This window comes from Polypterus senegalus, chromosome 5 (genome assembly GCF_016835505.1).
Source record: "Polypterus senegalus isolate Bchr_013 chromosome 5, ASM1683550v1, whole genome shotgun sequence".
Classification (NCBI taxonomy): domain Eukaryota; kingdom Metazoa; phylum Chordata; class Cladistia; order Polypteriformes; family Polypteridae; genus Polypterus; species Polypterus senegalus.
In genome coordinates, this window is record NC_053158.1 from 201,920,956 (window position 1) to 201,934,553 (window position 13,598).

The 13,598-nt window shown below is 45.2% G+C and overlaps 1 protein-coding gene across 1 annotated transcript in view; it reads left to right on the forward strand.

Moving 5' to 3' along the window:
* The first annotated feature begins 593 nt into the window (after positions 1-593).
* The window catches only part of efr3a (EFR3 homolog A (S. cerevisiae)), a 306,258-nt gene continuing 293,253 nt past the window's right edge, over positions 594-13,598 (forward strand). The window contains exons 1-2 of the mRNA XM_039753984.1: positions 594-1,067; positions 1,248-1,447. Of these exons, the coding sequence (XP_039609918.1) occupies positions 1,438-1,447 (10 nt within the window). The 5' untranslated portion in view covers positions 594-1,067; positions 1,248-1,437. The remainder of the gene's footprint in view (positions 1,068-1,247; positions 1,448-13,598) is intronic.

The window sequence follows — 13,598 nt, forward strand, 5'->3', positions numbered from 1 at the left end:
ATAGACACACAGATACCCAGACACTTATCCTTGTAATTAAAGTGGATTTGTGTGATGCATCTATTAGAATGGCATATGCAATGCATTTTACTTCTAAAACTTTTGTGATGCCCCATCTGTTGGAATGATAGAAACATAGCAACTAAGTAGACACAAAGAAACATGGACACTTGCAAAGTTGTCAGTTTGGATTTTTGTGGTATGCCATCTGTCGGAATGAGAAATATCAACCTGATGGATACACAGTTACCCTGACACACTTTTATTGCAGACTTTTTGTTTGGGTGGGAATGGGGATGCCTGAGGTGAATCTTGTTTGGGACTCCATATGGGCTTTGATTCACACTGCCTAGAGATGTGAGCTTATTCTGGCAGCAACATTAGCTGGAGCACCAGCTACACCCACACAAACCTAAACAAATCCTACACAGACATGGGAATAACATGAAAACTCCATTTAGACATTCTCTGGGCGCTGACTGCAACGCCACTCTGTTTCCCGGCTTGTAATGAATTATTAATCAAAAGATAAGAGTGTATCATTTTCAGCTGATATGCAGTCATATGTTCATCTTGTGGCTCGAGAATAATCCTGTGAATACACGAAGGCAGCGCTAAAGGCCGGTGAGACCAGCGATCGTGCCTACAAGCGGCCAGACAGCTCCAGCGGCGCGGAGAGGGGCGGCCCGTGCCGAGCGACAACTTCCTCGGTTTGAAAGCTCCGCCACGCTGACATCAACGGAAGCAAAACACCTTTGCGAACTGCCCAGTTTTTATTGTGGTGGTGAACTTTCCCCCCCACCCCACCTTATTCCGCGATACCATATTGACAACATGATGTCTCAGGTGAAATGAGGAGCAGAGGAATGACAAGGGCCAAAGACGAAACAAGTGGCCTGTGAGCCGAACGTCTGATAAAGTAGACGAAGTAGTCGCGATCGGCACTTCCACTTCCTGGTTGTAAACGCTCGGCTACAAGGTACACAACGTCCTCGCTACAGGAAGAGATTAAGGTGCTGGAGAAAGCGGAGCGATCATGTCCGCTAAATGAAAGGGACAAGCGTTGGGTAAGCTTTTTTTTTTTCCAGACTGCGGCCGAGTGTGTGCCTAGGGGGGCGCATCGGGCACACGTCTGCTAAGCCGGCTCACATGAGCCGATTTACACCTGGCAGCGACTCGTTTTCCCCTAAATGACTATTTTTTTTGTGGTGTGACTAACGTCTTTTCCTAATTATTGTTTTCACTAGACATTGCATGAAGAGACCATCGGTGAAAAGCACGAAGTAAAGAAGCGTCCACCCTGTCTCTCTCTCTCTCTCTTTCTCCCCCCTTCACCTCCCACTCTGGATGTGTACGTCTGCTTGATTAAAGATACAATACGAGAAAAAAAAGTCGAATCCCTTTAAAGAAGAAAGCCCCTTTTAACCGAGGTGGAGAATGCCAGCTGGTAAGCATTCTGACTTTTTACAGCTGAGAGAATATGCGGGGGGAAGGGGGGGTTGTGTTGGTCCTGGTCTGCATTTTTTGGCACTTGAAGGGTAAACAGAAATCCTTTCTCCTGTTTGAACGCCTGGAGAGCAAGCATAAATGGAATCGAAAGAAGAATATGTAATTCTCTAAGAAACCATTTATTATAAGAGTCGATGAAGACTCGCTGCGCTCTGCTCCGTTCCAGACAAGCGACACGACTGCGCCGCCGCCGCCGACCTTCAGCTGATTCTTTATTTTTATTTTGTCAGCACTGCGACAGATCGGTTTATTTTGGGGGAAAAAGTTGTTGGCTTTCTCTTCCCATTAGTCTTGTCATAATTATGGGGTATTCATTCCCGTACAGCGAGACAGGTGGCAATTATGACTGCCTACACAGGATTTATGTAACGTCATAATATGGTGGGTGGCGCAGTGATTAGCGCTGCTGCTTTTTTACCTTTTTTTTTTGCTCAGATGCTGCATCTCTCCATGTTTGCACTTAAAAACCATGGGCCTTGCTTATAGGCAGAAAAACAGGCTTGAAATGTATGTACATAACTTCTCGCGTAAGCGTCTGGATTATTACAAGGAAAACTGACATGGGGGGCATGCGTCAGTTCATCTGGAACAAACCCATTGGGGCTTAAGTCTGGAGACTGCTGTGCATTCCACATTTTGAAGTGTACCCTTTTTTAACATGGCATGGAGGTATGCTTTGTCATTGTCGTGCTGTGGGATGAACCCCTGACCTACTAGCCACAGACCAGAAGGTATTTGTGTGGTACAACAAAACGCTGCGGTAACCGTTTTGATTTAGAATGCCAGTCACCAACTCTGCCTCCGGTAAAAGGACCCAGACCATCACACTTGCTCCTCCGTGTTTGACAGTTGGTGTCGCACACTTAGGAACCATCCTGTCACCAAATCGATGGAATACAAACACCCTGTGTGAGGAATGTAACATTTCAAATTTGGATGCATCTGTCCATAAGACTTTACATTCTGCAGTAGTCCACAGCTGGTATTTCAAGGCCCTATTGTATCCTTTAAGGGTGACTTTGTTCCTGCTACTCACCCTGTAACGCCTGTGGCACAAAGTCTCAAGTGACACTCGCTTTTGTCATCCTGCCCTGTTAAGCTGTGCTTAAAGCTGTTGTGCTGTGTGGTGCCCACCAGGCAAGCTGGTGACCCTCAGAAACTTGTTTTCTGATTGGCTTGTGACTTTGGGTCTGCCAGATCTCTTCCTATCAGAGTTTCTTCACAGTTTTCAGTTGCCTTTGGATTGTGCCGGACACCACTGGACTCCCTGACACTTTTGATTTTTTTTTTTATTTTGCAATTTTTCTAAATGAAAGGCCTACACTTCTAAGGGTAGTAATGCTCTGTCTCATTTCATTTGATAATTGCCACTTTCTTGCCATTGTCACTGGAATATTGTCCAAGCAGTACTTCAGAGAGTGTGGTAACACAGTTTGCTTTATGGCTGGCAGACGGGGGGGGGTTTAAGTAATCAACAGAAGTTGGGACACCTGTGCAAATAGTTTGCTTCAACTTGAAAGGCTTCATTGACTTTAAATGCTGCCGAATATCTGTAGGTTGTAACCTATTAGTTGTTCTCTGCAGAAGGCCCATTTGTAATTGTCTTCACATTTCCTTTTTTCACTTTTTGCTAGCCTAAAATTTTAATTTAAACCTCTGGCAATTTACCATTTTAGGTCATTCATTGCATTTCAGCTGATTACATCTGACGAAAAACTGAGGTGTTTTAGAACTTTAGACCAGAAAATCTCCCTCCATAAAAGAGAAATAAAGCATCTCTCTCTGTCTCTCTTTCTCTATCTCTCTTTCTGTTTCTCTCTGTCTCTTTCTATCTTTCTCTATCTCTGTTTCTCTCTTTCTATATCTTTCTCTCTCTGTGTGTGTCTGTCTCTATCTGTCTTTCTCTCTCTGTCTCTATCTAGCTTTCTCTTTCTTTTTCTATCTGTCTCTCTCTTTCTTTCTCTTTCTATCTGTCTCTCTCTGTTTCTCTCTTTCTCTTTCTATCTGTCTCTCTCTGTTTCTCTCTTTCTATCTGTCTCTCTCTTTCTTTCTCTTTCTGTCTCTCTCTTTCTTTCTCTTTCTGTCTCTATCTATCTGTCTCTCTCTTTCTCTTTCTATCTGTCTTTCTTTCTTTCTCTTTCTATCTCTATCTGTCTTTCTCTCTCTCTCTCTCTCTCTATCTTTCTCTTTCTATCTGTCTCTCTTTCTCTGTCTCTTTACCTGTATAGTGACCTTCATTTTTATCCATCTATCATATAGTGCCTTTCATTTCTCTCTGTCTATTATATAGTGTCTTTCGTCATTCTGTCTCTCTACCTACTGTATATAGTGCCTTTAACATCTATCTCTTCACCTGTTGTGGTAAATAATCAAGCTTTGACACACAACGAGGTTCGGTGCAGTCTCCTGTATACTTGAGAATTGGCTGCAAAATACAAAAAACGGTTGAGAACATGGGCTTTACAGACAAGAGTCCAAAGCAGAACTGCACAGGTCAGTGAATATGGTGGATATATAGTTGGACGGCAGGAAGAGGAGGGATCTTGGGACCGGAACCAGAAATGAGGTTATTGGGCTGCAGCTTCTTGGGAGGGGGAACTGGAAGTGACGTCTTCCTGGGTGCCAGGCGGAATCTCCGGCATTTGGTCTGTGCGGAGATAAGAGAAAGGATTAGTGCACTCTGCCACCCCCTGGTCTGATTGGGAATTAACTTCTTTTGAGCCCTTTAGCTTCCTCCCATGCGCCCGTGTGTGACACTGTGTAGTGACCTTCATTTTTATCCATCTATTATATAGTGCCTTTCATTTGTATCTGTCTATTAGATACTTTATTAATCCCAAGGGGAAATTCACATAATCCAGCAGTAGTATACTGATACAAAGAAACAATATTAAATTAAATAGTAATAAAAATGAAAAATGAAAAAAAAAAAAAGCAGACAATATTATATATATTATATTATATAGTTCCTTTAACTATCTCTCCTCTATCTACAACAAATCTGCCAACAGAGTGTAATTGCAGCCCGCAGTACCTATGAGGTTAGTCACGTCATGCCCCATCATCACCCTAACCCTAACCCACTCACAACATCAAGAAGAAATGGCCATCGAATGTCTAGTTGCACTGTGGTTTAAGATTAGGGTGGTCTCACTCTGAAGGGGTTTTGTGACTGGTATTGTGAACGTTTGGTGATGTCTCCAAATGTGACGCGGTCATTTCGGAGAAACTAGGAAGTGGCGACACCCTTAATCAAGCGGGGAAATGCAGCCAAACCATCTAAATGCTGACTTGCCCGATGATCGTTATGTGCGTGCCATTATTCAAACCAACAACTCCAGAAAAATCGTCGATTTGCATGATTGCAGGTTGCTTTAACATCGCCTCACGTGGAGTTTTCTTTAAGTCTGAGTAAAACATGTGAAGTTATCAACAGTGACCTCTCGGCTCACAGTGTATGGCTTCCCCGAGTAGATCACATGAAGTGTTAACAGATATTGTTCCATCTCCGTCAGATCGGTCTCTTTTTTACGCCTTTGTCGTTGTCCAGCATTTCCAAAATATTCCGCCCTTTCCTGGGATGTGCGTGCCGATCTCTGCCTGAACGTCATCTTCTGGAAGTTCCTAGCAGTTTAGGAACAACTCGCAAGCTCTCCTAAATCCTGATGGAGTTTGAAGTTGTCCCCTAAATTGAGATGGATCGACCTGCAGAACCGTGGGTCTACGCCAGCAGTTTCAGGAAGGAAGTGACATCTCCGCATGTCTAGGCCAGCAGTTTGGTAATAAACGTTTATACAAGGGGGAGTCGAGCTAAAGTTTGAAAACTGGGTTTATAAGAAAATTGAATGGACCTTCACAAAAGTGATGGTGTCATTGCTCAACGTCGTCTCCACCTTTCTCAATGCACTTGCAGTGCCGGGATTCCCGCAGAATTGAAAGGTTTTATCTTGTCCTCACCACCACTCGTGCACCGCTTTCTTCACGTCATCATCTGTCTTGACCACCCAGATGTTTTGTTTAGCAGTCCAAAACGGTGGAAATCACACGGTGCCGAATCTTTCGAATAAGGAGGTTGTGGTAAAACATCAAACTTCAGTTTCTCCAGACAAGCCTTGGTGTTCTTGGCAGTGAGTGGGCAGCAGATGGACCCCTTGAAACCGCAATCCCTGCTGCTTGGATTGAATAGCAGGCTTCACGTTGGACTACTGACTGGAGTGTCCCTCATGTTCATGTAGTGTTCAACACTAACTCGGGTCCATTATTCTTCTGGAATCCGGGCACTGCCAGGTAGATGGCGCAAGTGCATTGAGATGGGAGACGACATCAAGAAATGACAGCATCAGTTTTGTGAAGGTCCATTCCATTTTCGAATAAATCTCATTTTCTAACTTTAGCTGGACTCCCCCTCGTAGACAAGCTAAGCCTCACCAAACCCTAACCTTACCACAACTAACCCCTAACCTTAACCATTTATCTTTCACGCTAACCATACTAACCCCTTACCTTAAGTTCTGTCCTTCAACTGCTGGCATGGACCTGTGGCGACGTATGATGCTCTGGTGCCTAAATTGGGAAAATGCAATAAACTGCTTGGACTCCTCCTCCTAAAAGAAGGACCAAATTTCCCTCATTCTGAAAATTTTGAGCCAATTAGGATTGTTTCCCTACTCTGAGATGCTTGATATATAAGGGGCACTGACCTCAATAATTTGGAGGGGTATATCCACATACCTTTGGCCCTACTTTGTGCATTCTACAGGTTCTACCGTGACTCGAATGCTCGCACTAAAGTCCAGTGACTTTGTGATCGCTTCACATTCCCTTAACACGGTTCTGCCTTTGTCCAGAAACGGCTTGTGGTGTTATGGGTCCACAGCTCGTTGAGAAAAGGCCATTCATTTTTAATAAATAATCGATGTGCTCGCGGCTTAGTGAGGGGACGTTGGGCCATAGTGGGCCGCGGGACGATCCGTAGGGTGTGGGCGTTTCTCACCTAGTGCACAGGTGAGGAACTGCCCACATTCATGATTGTCCCGCGGCTAATGCTGCAGCTGCTGTGGCCCTCGTCATTTTAAAAAGAAGCGCGAGTCGGTTTTAAGGGGGGAAAAGAAACGATCGGAGAGAGAAAGGAAATGAGAGGACGGAGGTTATCGGGAGCAGTAGAGGAAGCAGGTCGGTGAGAAAGAGCAGCGAAGAGCGAGCGGACGGGCGAGCGAATGAGCGCTCGTGGACAGCTGCATGGAAGCTGGGTGTTAGGCCGACACCCAGGTGTTTGTGTTGATGTCGCTCCCGCTGAGCGATCAGGTAGCGGGAGTGACCAGGGAAGGCGACTGGCCGCATGAAGGCCATGGAAGGCAGCGGAAGTCGGGAGACTTGGTGGTGGGAATCCCCAATGTGAGCGACCTGGCCGTTGTGGGAAACCAAGTTCTCCGGGACTGGGATGAGTGCCATACCGAAGCCAGGGATCGGGAGGTCTCCAGTCTCGTGTGTGTGTTTCAGGAGGGCAGCTGCAGAGAGCGTCTTGCCTGCTGCGATGCCCAAACGGGATTAGCAGGTGAGACGCTAACAGAAGAGCACCGGATTTGTTTGTTAGTGTTTTAAAACTGCTTCCAAGAGAAGATTTTAACCTCCGATTTTAAGGATTTTTTTTTTCTATTTATTGTTTTTACTCCTAGTTTTCATTTAATGAATCTTAGAGTACTGCACTATTTATGAACACTGTTTTTGTTTTGTTGATTTTTAATAAAACCACTGTTGCACTTTTTGTATACCTTCCCCTTGCTGGAATTATTTGCCTCCATTGACTGGCTCACTCGGCAACATTATCGACGGTGTTGGGTTCATGTGCTTCCAACAGCAAAGGGAGTGTGGAGCCAGAACCCACATCGTCACACGGCTCCAAAAGCTTTATGACCTTAGTCTCGGTAAGGCTCCTCCCACCCCGTGGGACGACTTGGATCTTTTCCTGAATGAGGAGTGGCCTTGCACATACACTATTAGGACTTCATTCGTCTCGTATTATATACTTCACGTCGGCGTTTGGCCAATTATTAGTAGAACATGAAAAACGTTTCTGTTTTAGGGACGTGTTCAACATTTCTTGCCTCGAATTTCCTTTCATCCTACACATACACAGAACACACGTGAAATGCATGCATTCCAAATAGCAACATGCAGGCGCATCTCAATAAATTAGAATATCTCTCTATTATAAATAAAAATCTTGGGGAGGCAGACTAGGGAGACGAGACGTGATCTCATCAGAAGACAATTTGAAGTCCCGCGAGAGACACTTTAACTTGCTTCCAGCTCTTAAAACAATGACAAGCGACAAGCAAAACACGGAGCTCGCAGCAGATGATCCGACCACTTCTCCTTGCGTGCGTTCAGCCACCAGCACACTAACCCCCCCTTCTTCACAATGCGAGCAGCAGAGACCTGAAGTGGCAAAAAGGACAGCGGCTGTACAGGCTTTTAAATGATAGACGGGCAGCGTAACAGCAGCTGCCTTCCCTTCACGCGAGCAGCATTATACATCTTGCAGGAAAGAGATGTAACCATGCCCGGGGCCGGAAATTAAGGACAAGTATTGTTTTGACAACGTTATGTGAAACAAGGCAGTGAGCCATCATTTAAAACAAGTCTACGGGCATCTAACCTAGCAGTTGTTGCACATCATGTGCTCCCAGCTCTTAAAACAACGACGTGCGACAAGCAGAACAGGCAGCTCGCCAGCAGCAGAAAGACAGCAGATGATCCGACGGCATCTCCTTAGCATGCGTTCAGCCAACCTTCACAATGCAAGCAGCGTTATACGTCCTGCGAGAAAGAGATGTAACCACACCCGGGGCCCGGAAATATTATTTATTTCAGTAATTCAATTCAAAAAGTGACACTCATATATAGAATCATTACACACAGAGTCATATATTTCAAGCGTTTTTCTCTTTTCGTTTTGCTGATTATGGCCTACAGGTAATGAAAACTCACAATTCAGTATCTCAGAAAATTAGAGTCTATATATATAAAAGCCAAATACCACTGACTTACTCATCACGAAATCTCCTGGACCATGAGGACCTGGGACTTGAAATTTGGAATGTTGGTTACCCTTGGTCCATAGGTGCTCGCTTAGAAACAGTTTGAAAAATTTCGTGGTCCAAGCACGAAATTTCTTTTGTTTTTTTTTTAGACCCATTTGTCTATCTGTCCGCTTTTCACGAGAGAACTACTTTACGGATTTAGATCGGGTTTTTTGCTATCATTTGCTGGAACATTCCGTTGATTCTGCGACGTCTCTCATCGCGCTATGTATCATTGTTTGCTTGCGGTACCGATTTATTAGCGCGAATCCGAGAGAGACTCATTGGGCTGCGGGTAGGAGGGGCGGTGCACTCCTCACTCACACATCTGCCTTGGGGCGTAACCTTAACTCCGCTTAGTTCACGAACGAGAGAACTACTTCTCGGATTTAGATCTTTTTTTTTTTTCTTTCTATAATTTGCTTGAATATTCCGGTTGATTTTGCGACTTCTCTCATTGCACTATGAATCATAGTTCGCTTGCAGGAGTGATATATTCATGCTAATCCGAGACTGTGGGCCGAGGGGAGGGGGCAACATGACGTCAGGAGTAGAGAGTTGGGCAGGGCCCTCCTCACTGTCCTGTTTCACCAATATGCGGGCACAGCTTCAACTTCACCGGGGGGTCTGCTGTACTTACCCTCTACAACTCCTGGCACCTCACACCGAGATAAACCGACTTGAGCAGGGAGAACTTCAGCTGCATCGGTGGGGAGGATGGGATAGCAGGCTACTTGTGCTGATAATCACATTTGCAAAACAAAAGACGCCGATCAGGAGGTGCGAGGGGATTTAAGGTGGCCCAGAATTACGAGTTTTTTTTTGTAGGCTTCAGGGATTCTAGTGTTTAATCTTCTTGTATAAAACTCCCAAGCTTCCAGATTCTCTCCAAACATGCAGCTCCTCTTCCGAGGCTGCACATTCTCCCCATGTTATTTCTCCTACTATGTGGAATCTGCATGTTCTCCCTGTGTGGACTTTCCAACATTAGCCCAGTCTACGTTCTGAGCTGGTGTCCTCTCTGAGGTTGGTTCTTGCCTTGTGTCCAGTGCTGTGAGGACTTGCCCCACACCACCAGTTTTTAGGCTGACCTGATCTTCATTATATTCTTGGTGTGGGAAGACGGTCCGATAAGAACCCTGAACTGGATTAAGCAGGTTTTGGAGCGTGTTATGAAGGAATGGGCACAAGGCAAGAAGCAAGTCAAGGGGCTCACCCAGTTTCGCTCATATCCAGGCATTTGGATTTTGAGAGGATGTCTAAGCAAACACGGAAAGAACATTCAAGACAGTGTGCACCCCACCAGAAAGCGAGTTGGGATCGGGCACCGGCTAAGCCACATCATTCATGTCATCATCATTTACTTTTTCTCTTTATAGTTTTCAGTGTGCCCACCACGGCTTGGATGTTTGTCAGCAGACCATTCGAATGCAGCGTCCTGTCTTATGAGCAGAGCGGAAAGGAGCAGCAGCGGCGTCTCTGCTCTCGCTTCAGCTGTCTCCCTGAAAATGACATCCAGTCTGCAAACATGTGGTGGTTTGAAAAATGTCGAAAGCTTCAGGCAAGGCTTAACCTTCAACATGTTTGAGAGGGAGAAGGCTGCGAAAAAGAGAAGCACGGAAATGGTGAAGCCGCAGACCTTTCTGAATCGAGCATTGAATTTAAATAATGTGGAGGCACGGTAGATACGGAGCGATGCCACCTCGGCGTTGCCCAAGATCTGCGTTCAATTCTGTCAGCGCAGCAGAGTGTGAATGTTCTTCAAATGTCCAAATGCCCCAAGCTGATCGTGTGCAGTGTGAATGGATTGGCAGCTGCATGAGCAACTGAACCCTGTGGTGGACTGGCACCCCATACTGGTTTGGAACCTGCTGTTGGGCCGATGCTGCTATCTACATTGAATTTGTGTGTGTGTGTTTTTTTTTCCTTGGCGTGTGACTTCTTCTTTGACATGTTTGAAAGCACGTTGGGCTCCGTCCTTTGTATTAAAATGTGCTGTCGGAATAAATGTTGTGGTGGTGAATGATTGGATTTAGTGAATTTAATTAAGATGGGGATTGTGGAAGAGAGATGAAGAAGAGAGTGCAGCCAGGGTGGAGTGGCTGGAGAAGAGGACTGACTTGTGACAGACGGGCATCAGCAACAGTGAAAGGGAAGGTCTACAGGACGGTAGTGAGACCAGCTGTGTTATATGGGCTGGGGACGGTGGCACAGGAGACAGAGCTGGAGGTGGCAGAGTTAAAGATGCTAAGATTTGCACTGGGTGTGACGAGGATCGACAGGATTAGAAATGAGGACATTAGAGGGTCAGCTCAGATGTTACAGTTGGGAGACAAAGTCAGAGAGGCGTAATTGAGCTGGTTTGGACATGTGCCTATGGAGAGATACTGGGTATTGTGAACGGCGCTATATAGCGCCCGACCTGGCACAGACTACGCAGAAGCACAGGTAACAACAACACAGGCTTTTATTTTTTTTCACCCGTGGGCGCACGTCTTCCCCGCGACCCACAGGCAATACACAGTCCCAAAAGCACTTAAATAGGCAACCCAATACAGCAGTCCTTCCTCTGGCACCACCACTCCTCCCAGGCAACCTTTTCCTCTTCATTCCGATTCTAGATCCTTGAGTGGTGGTGGCTGGCCCTTTTTATAACCCACCCGGAAGTGTTCCAGGTGCTTGACCATCTGGTCCTAATTGCACCTCTGGCTGAGTCCATGCAGCTCCCCCTAGCGGCCACCTGAGCCCCCAACCAGGCTGTGGAGGACTCCATCTCCCATGGAGCCCTGCGGGTGGTTGGGGAATCAAAGTCAGCCAGGCAGGCTGCCACCAAGCGTCCCGGGGAAGGTACTGGAATGCCCATGGTCGCTCCCTCGGAACATAAGCAGCAGGAGCGTCCCTGCCGGGCATGGAACCCAGCTGTCCTTTACAGTATATATACATATATAGATATAGACTAGGGGGTTCACCCCTTACTTGCTTTGCTCACTAAACACCCCCCGGCCTGCACTATGCCACTTCATGTCTTTGCCACTTATGTTGTGAAGAGGGTTGCTGAACGCACCCCAAGGAGACGCAGTCGCTCCTCTGAAACCCCCTCTTAAACGGTGATACAATAGGAAACAAATAGTAATTTTTTTTTTTTAACCTCCTCTTTGCTCGATCATCTGCTGGCTTACTGCTGCTGCCATTTCACGCGATCTGCATCTTGTGCGACGCTTCGAACATTTAAAAGCCTGTACAGCAGCTGTACTACTCTTTGTCTTTTATTTCCTGGCTCCGGGTGTAGTTAAATCTCTTGGCATCAATTCTCATCTCGCGGGACATGAGTTCTTGATATTTTTTTATTCTGTAATTTAAAAACGGAATAAGAATCTGAAACTCTAACAGCATCACGTTAAAGTTCGATAAATTCTGAAAAGAGTGATACGAAACTTATATATGTAGGTTTTAAAATTAGCCTGATTTAAAGCGTGACATAAAATCATTGCACAAAATCATTACACTTTTAGGCTTAGGATTATATATAAAATATATATATATATATTTATGAGAGATAGATATATACTGTATACTAGGAGGCTGAACGCACGCTGAGAAGATGCGAACGAATCGGATGCTGGCTTGCTGCTGCTGCTACCGAACTGCATGTTGCGCTGCACGACGATTGTTTAAAAGCCTGTACAGCAGCTGTCCTTTTGTCTCACTTCCTTGTTTCCCGGGACGTTAAAGTGTCTTCGAGAAATTGTTTGTAAGTAGGGCGTGACGTGCAAGTAGTCTTGCGGGACTTCAAAGTGTCTCCCCGAGATGATCAAATCTCGACCCCAAATTTTTTAATATAATATAGATATATATATATATATATAGATACATATGGATAGTATCAAATTATATATAGGAATATCTATTGCATTCGCGTCAATACCTCGACTCAATACAAGTTAGAACCATGCAATGGGACTCTGCCTCTGTAGTTAGAACATCACGTAGCAGAAGCGGACGCAGTAAGTTCGGTTGGTTTTTGGAACGTTGGTTTGGTGGGGCGTACTTTCCAGGACTAACATCGTCGACTGACTTAAACCCTTTAACCGCTCCGGAACCGTACAGTAAGTAATTTAGAACGTATTGCTGTTTGCTTGGTATGTCGAAATCTATCTTTGGGCAGTTCGGTTTTGTCAACCGTCCTTCTGACATCAATTGGCAAATTGAGCAATGACGGCTGGGTATTAACAACGGTCATTGTTAAAATTTTGGCCGATCTCAGATCTAAAATGACCGCGCCAAACATAATTATTAATCCGACTCTGCTTAGAGTCGTAAATTACGGTTTCTTTTGAAAATTTGTTTGCCGGAAAAAATCAAATTTGGTGCGCCGAAGAGCTGAGTTCACGTCTCGCCGCCCCGTTTAAACGGGAAGCTCTTCATTACATCGGCCGAAAAGGTCTACGTTAAGCACAAATCAGTGCCATGATAACAAAATCATTTCAAGGACTTAAAACAACAAATCATTCTTTGGAGAGAAAATATGGATTTCACAAACGTAGAATTTGTAGCCCGATTCGATGGGCCTCCCAGTCGCTAGTATATAGATATGTTGAAAAGGTCAACAGGTTCCATGTGGGGGCACTTACTTTTTCACAGGACTATCTGTTTTTTAAGGCTGTTACGACTCTTCTGTTTAAATCAATTTTTTAAAATGGGAAGTTCAATTCTGACCTAAGGACGTCGGTTCACACAGTTAGCAGAGTGATGAAGTGATTCTTTTATTGTCAATCACCCCGAACCCGTCTGCTGCAGGGTTAGAGACAAAGTAATGAGCCAGTGAGGGTCGATGGATCCTTGTGGAGAATTGAGTCCCATTGTTAATCAGGGCCTTTGACAAATGTTTGCCCTTTTGAATTCACACACCCAATGCAGAAACGACAAAAAATCAAAGTTCAGGATTTCAAGGGTAGCCGTCAATGAGCCTCTCGGGTGAAGAACTCGATTGCAATATAAAACGTGGCC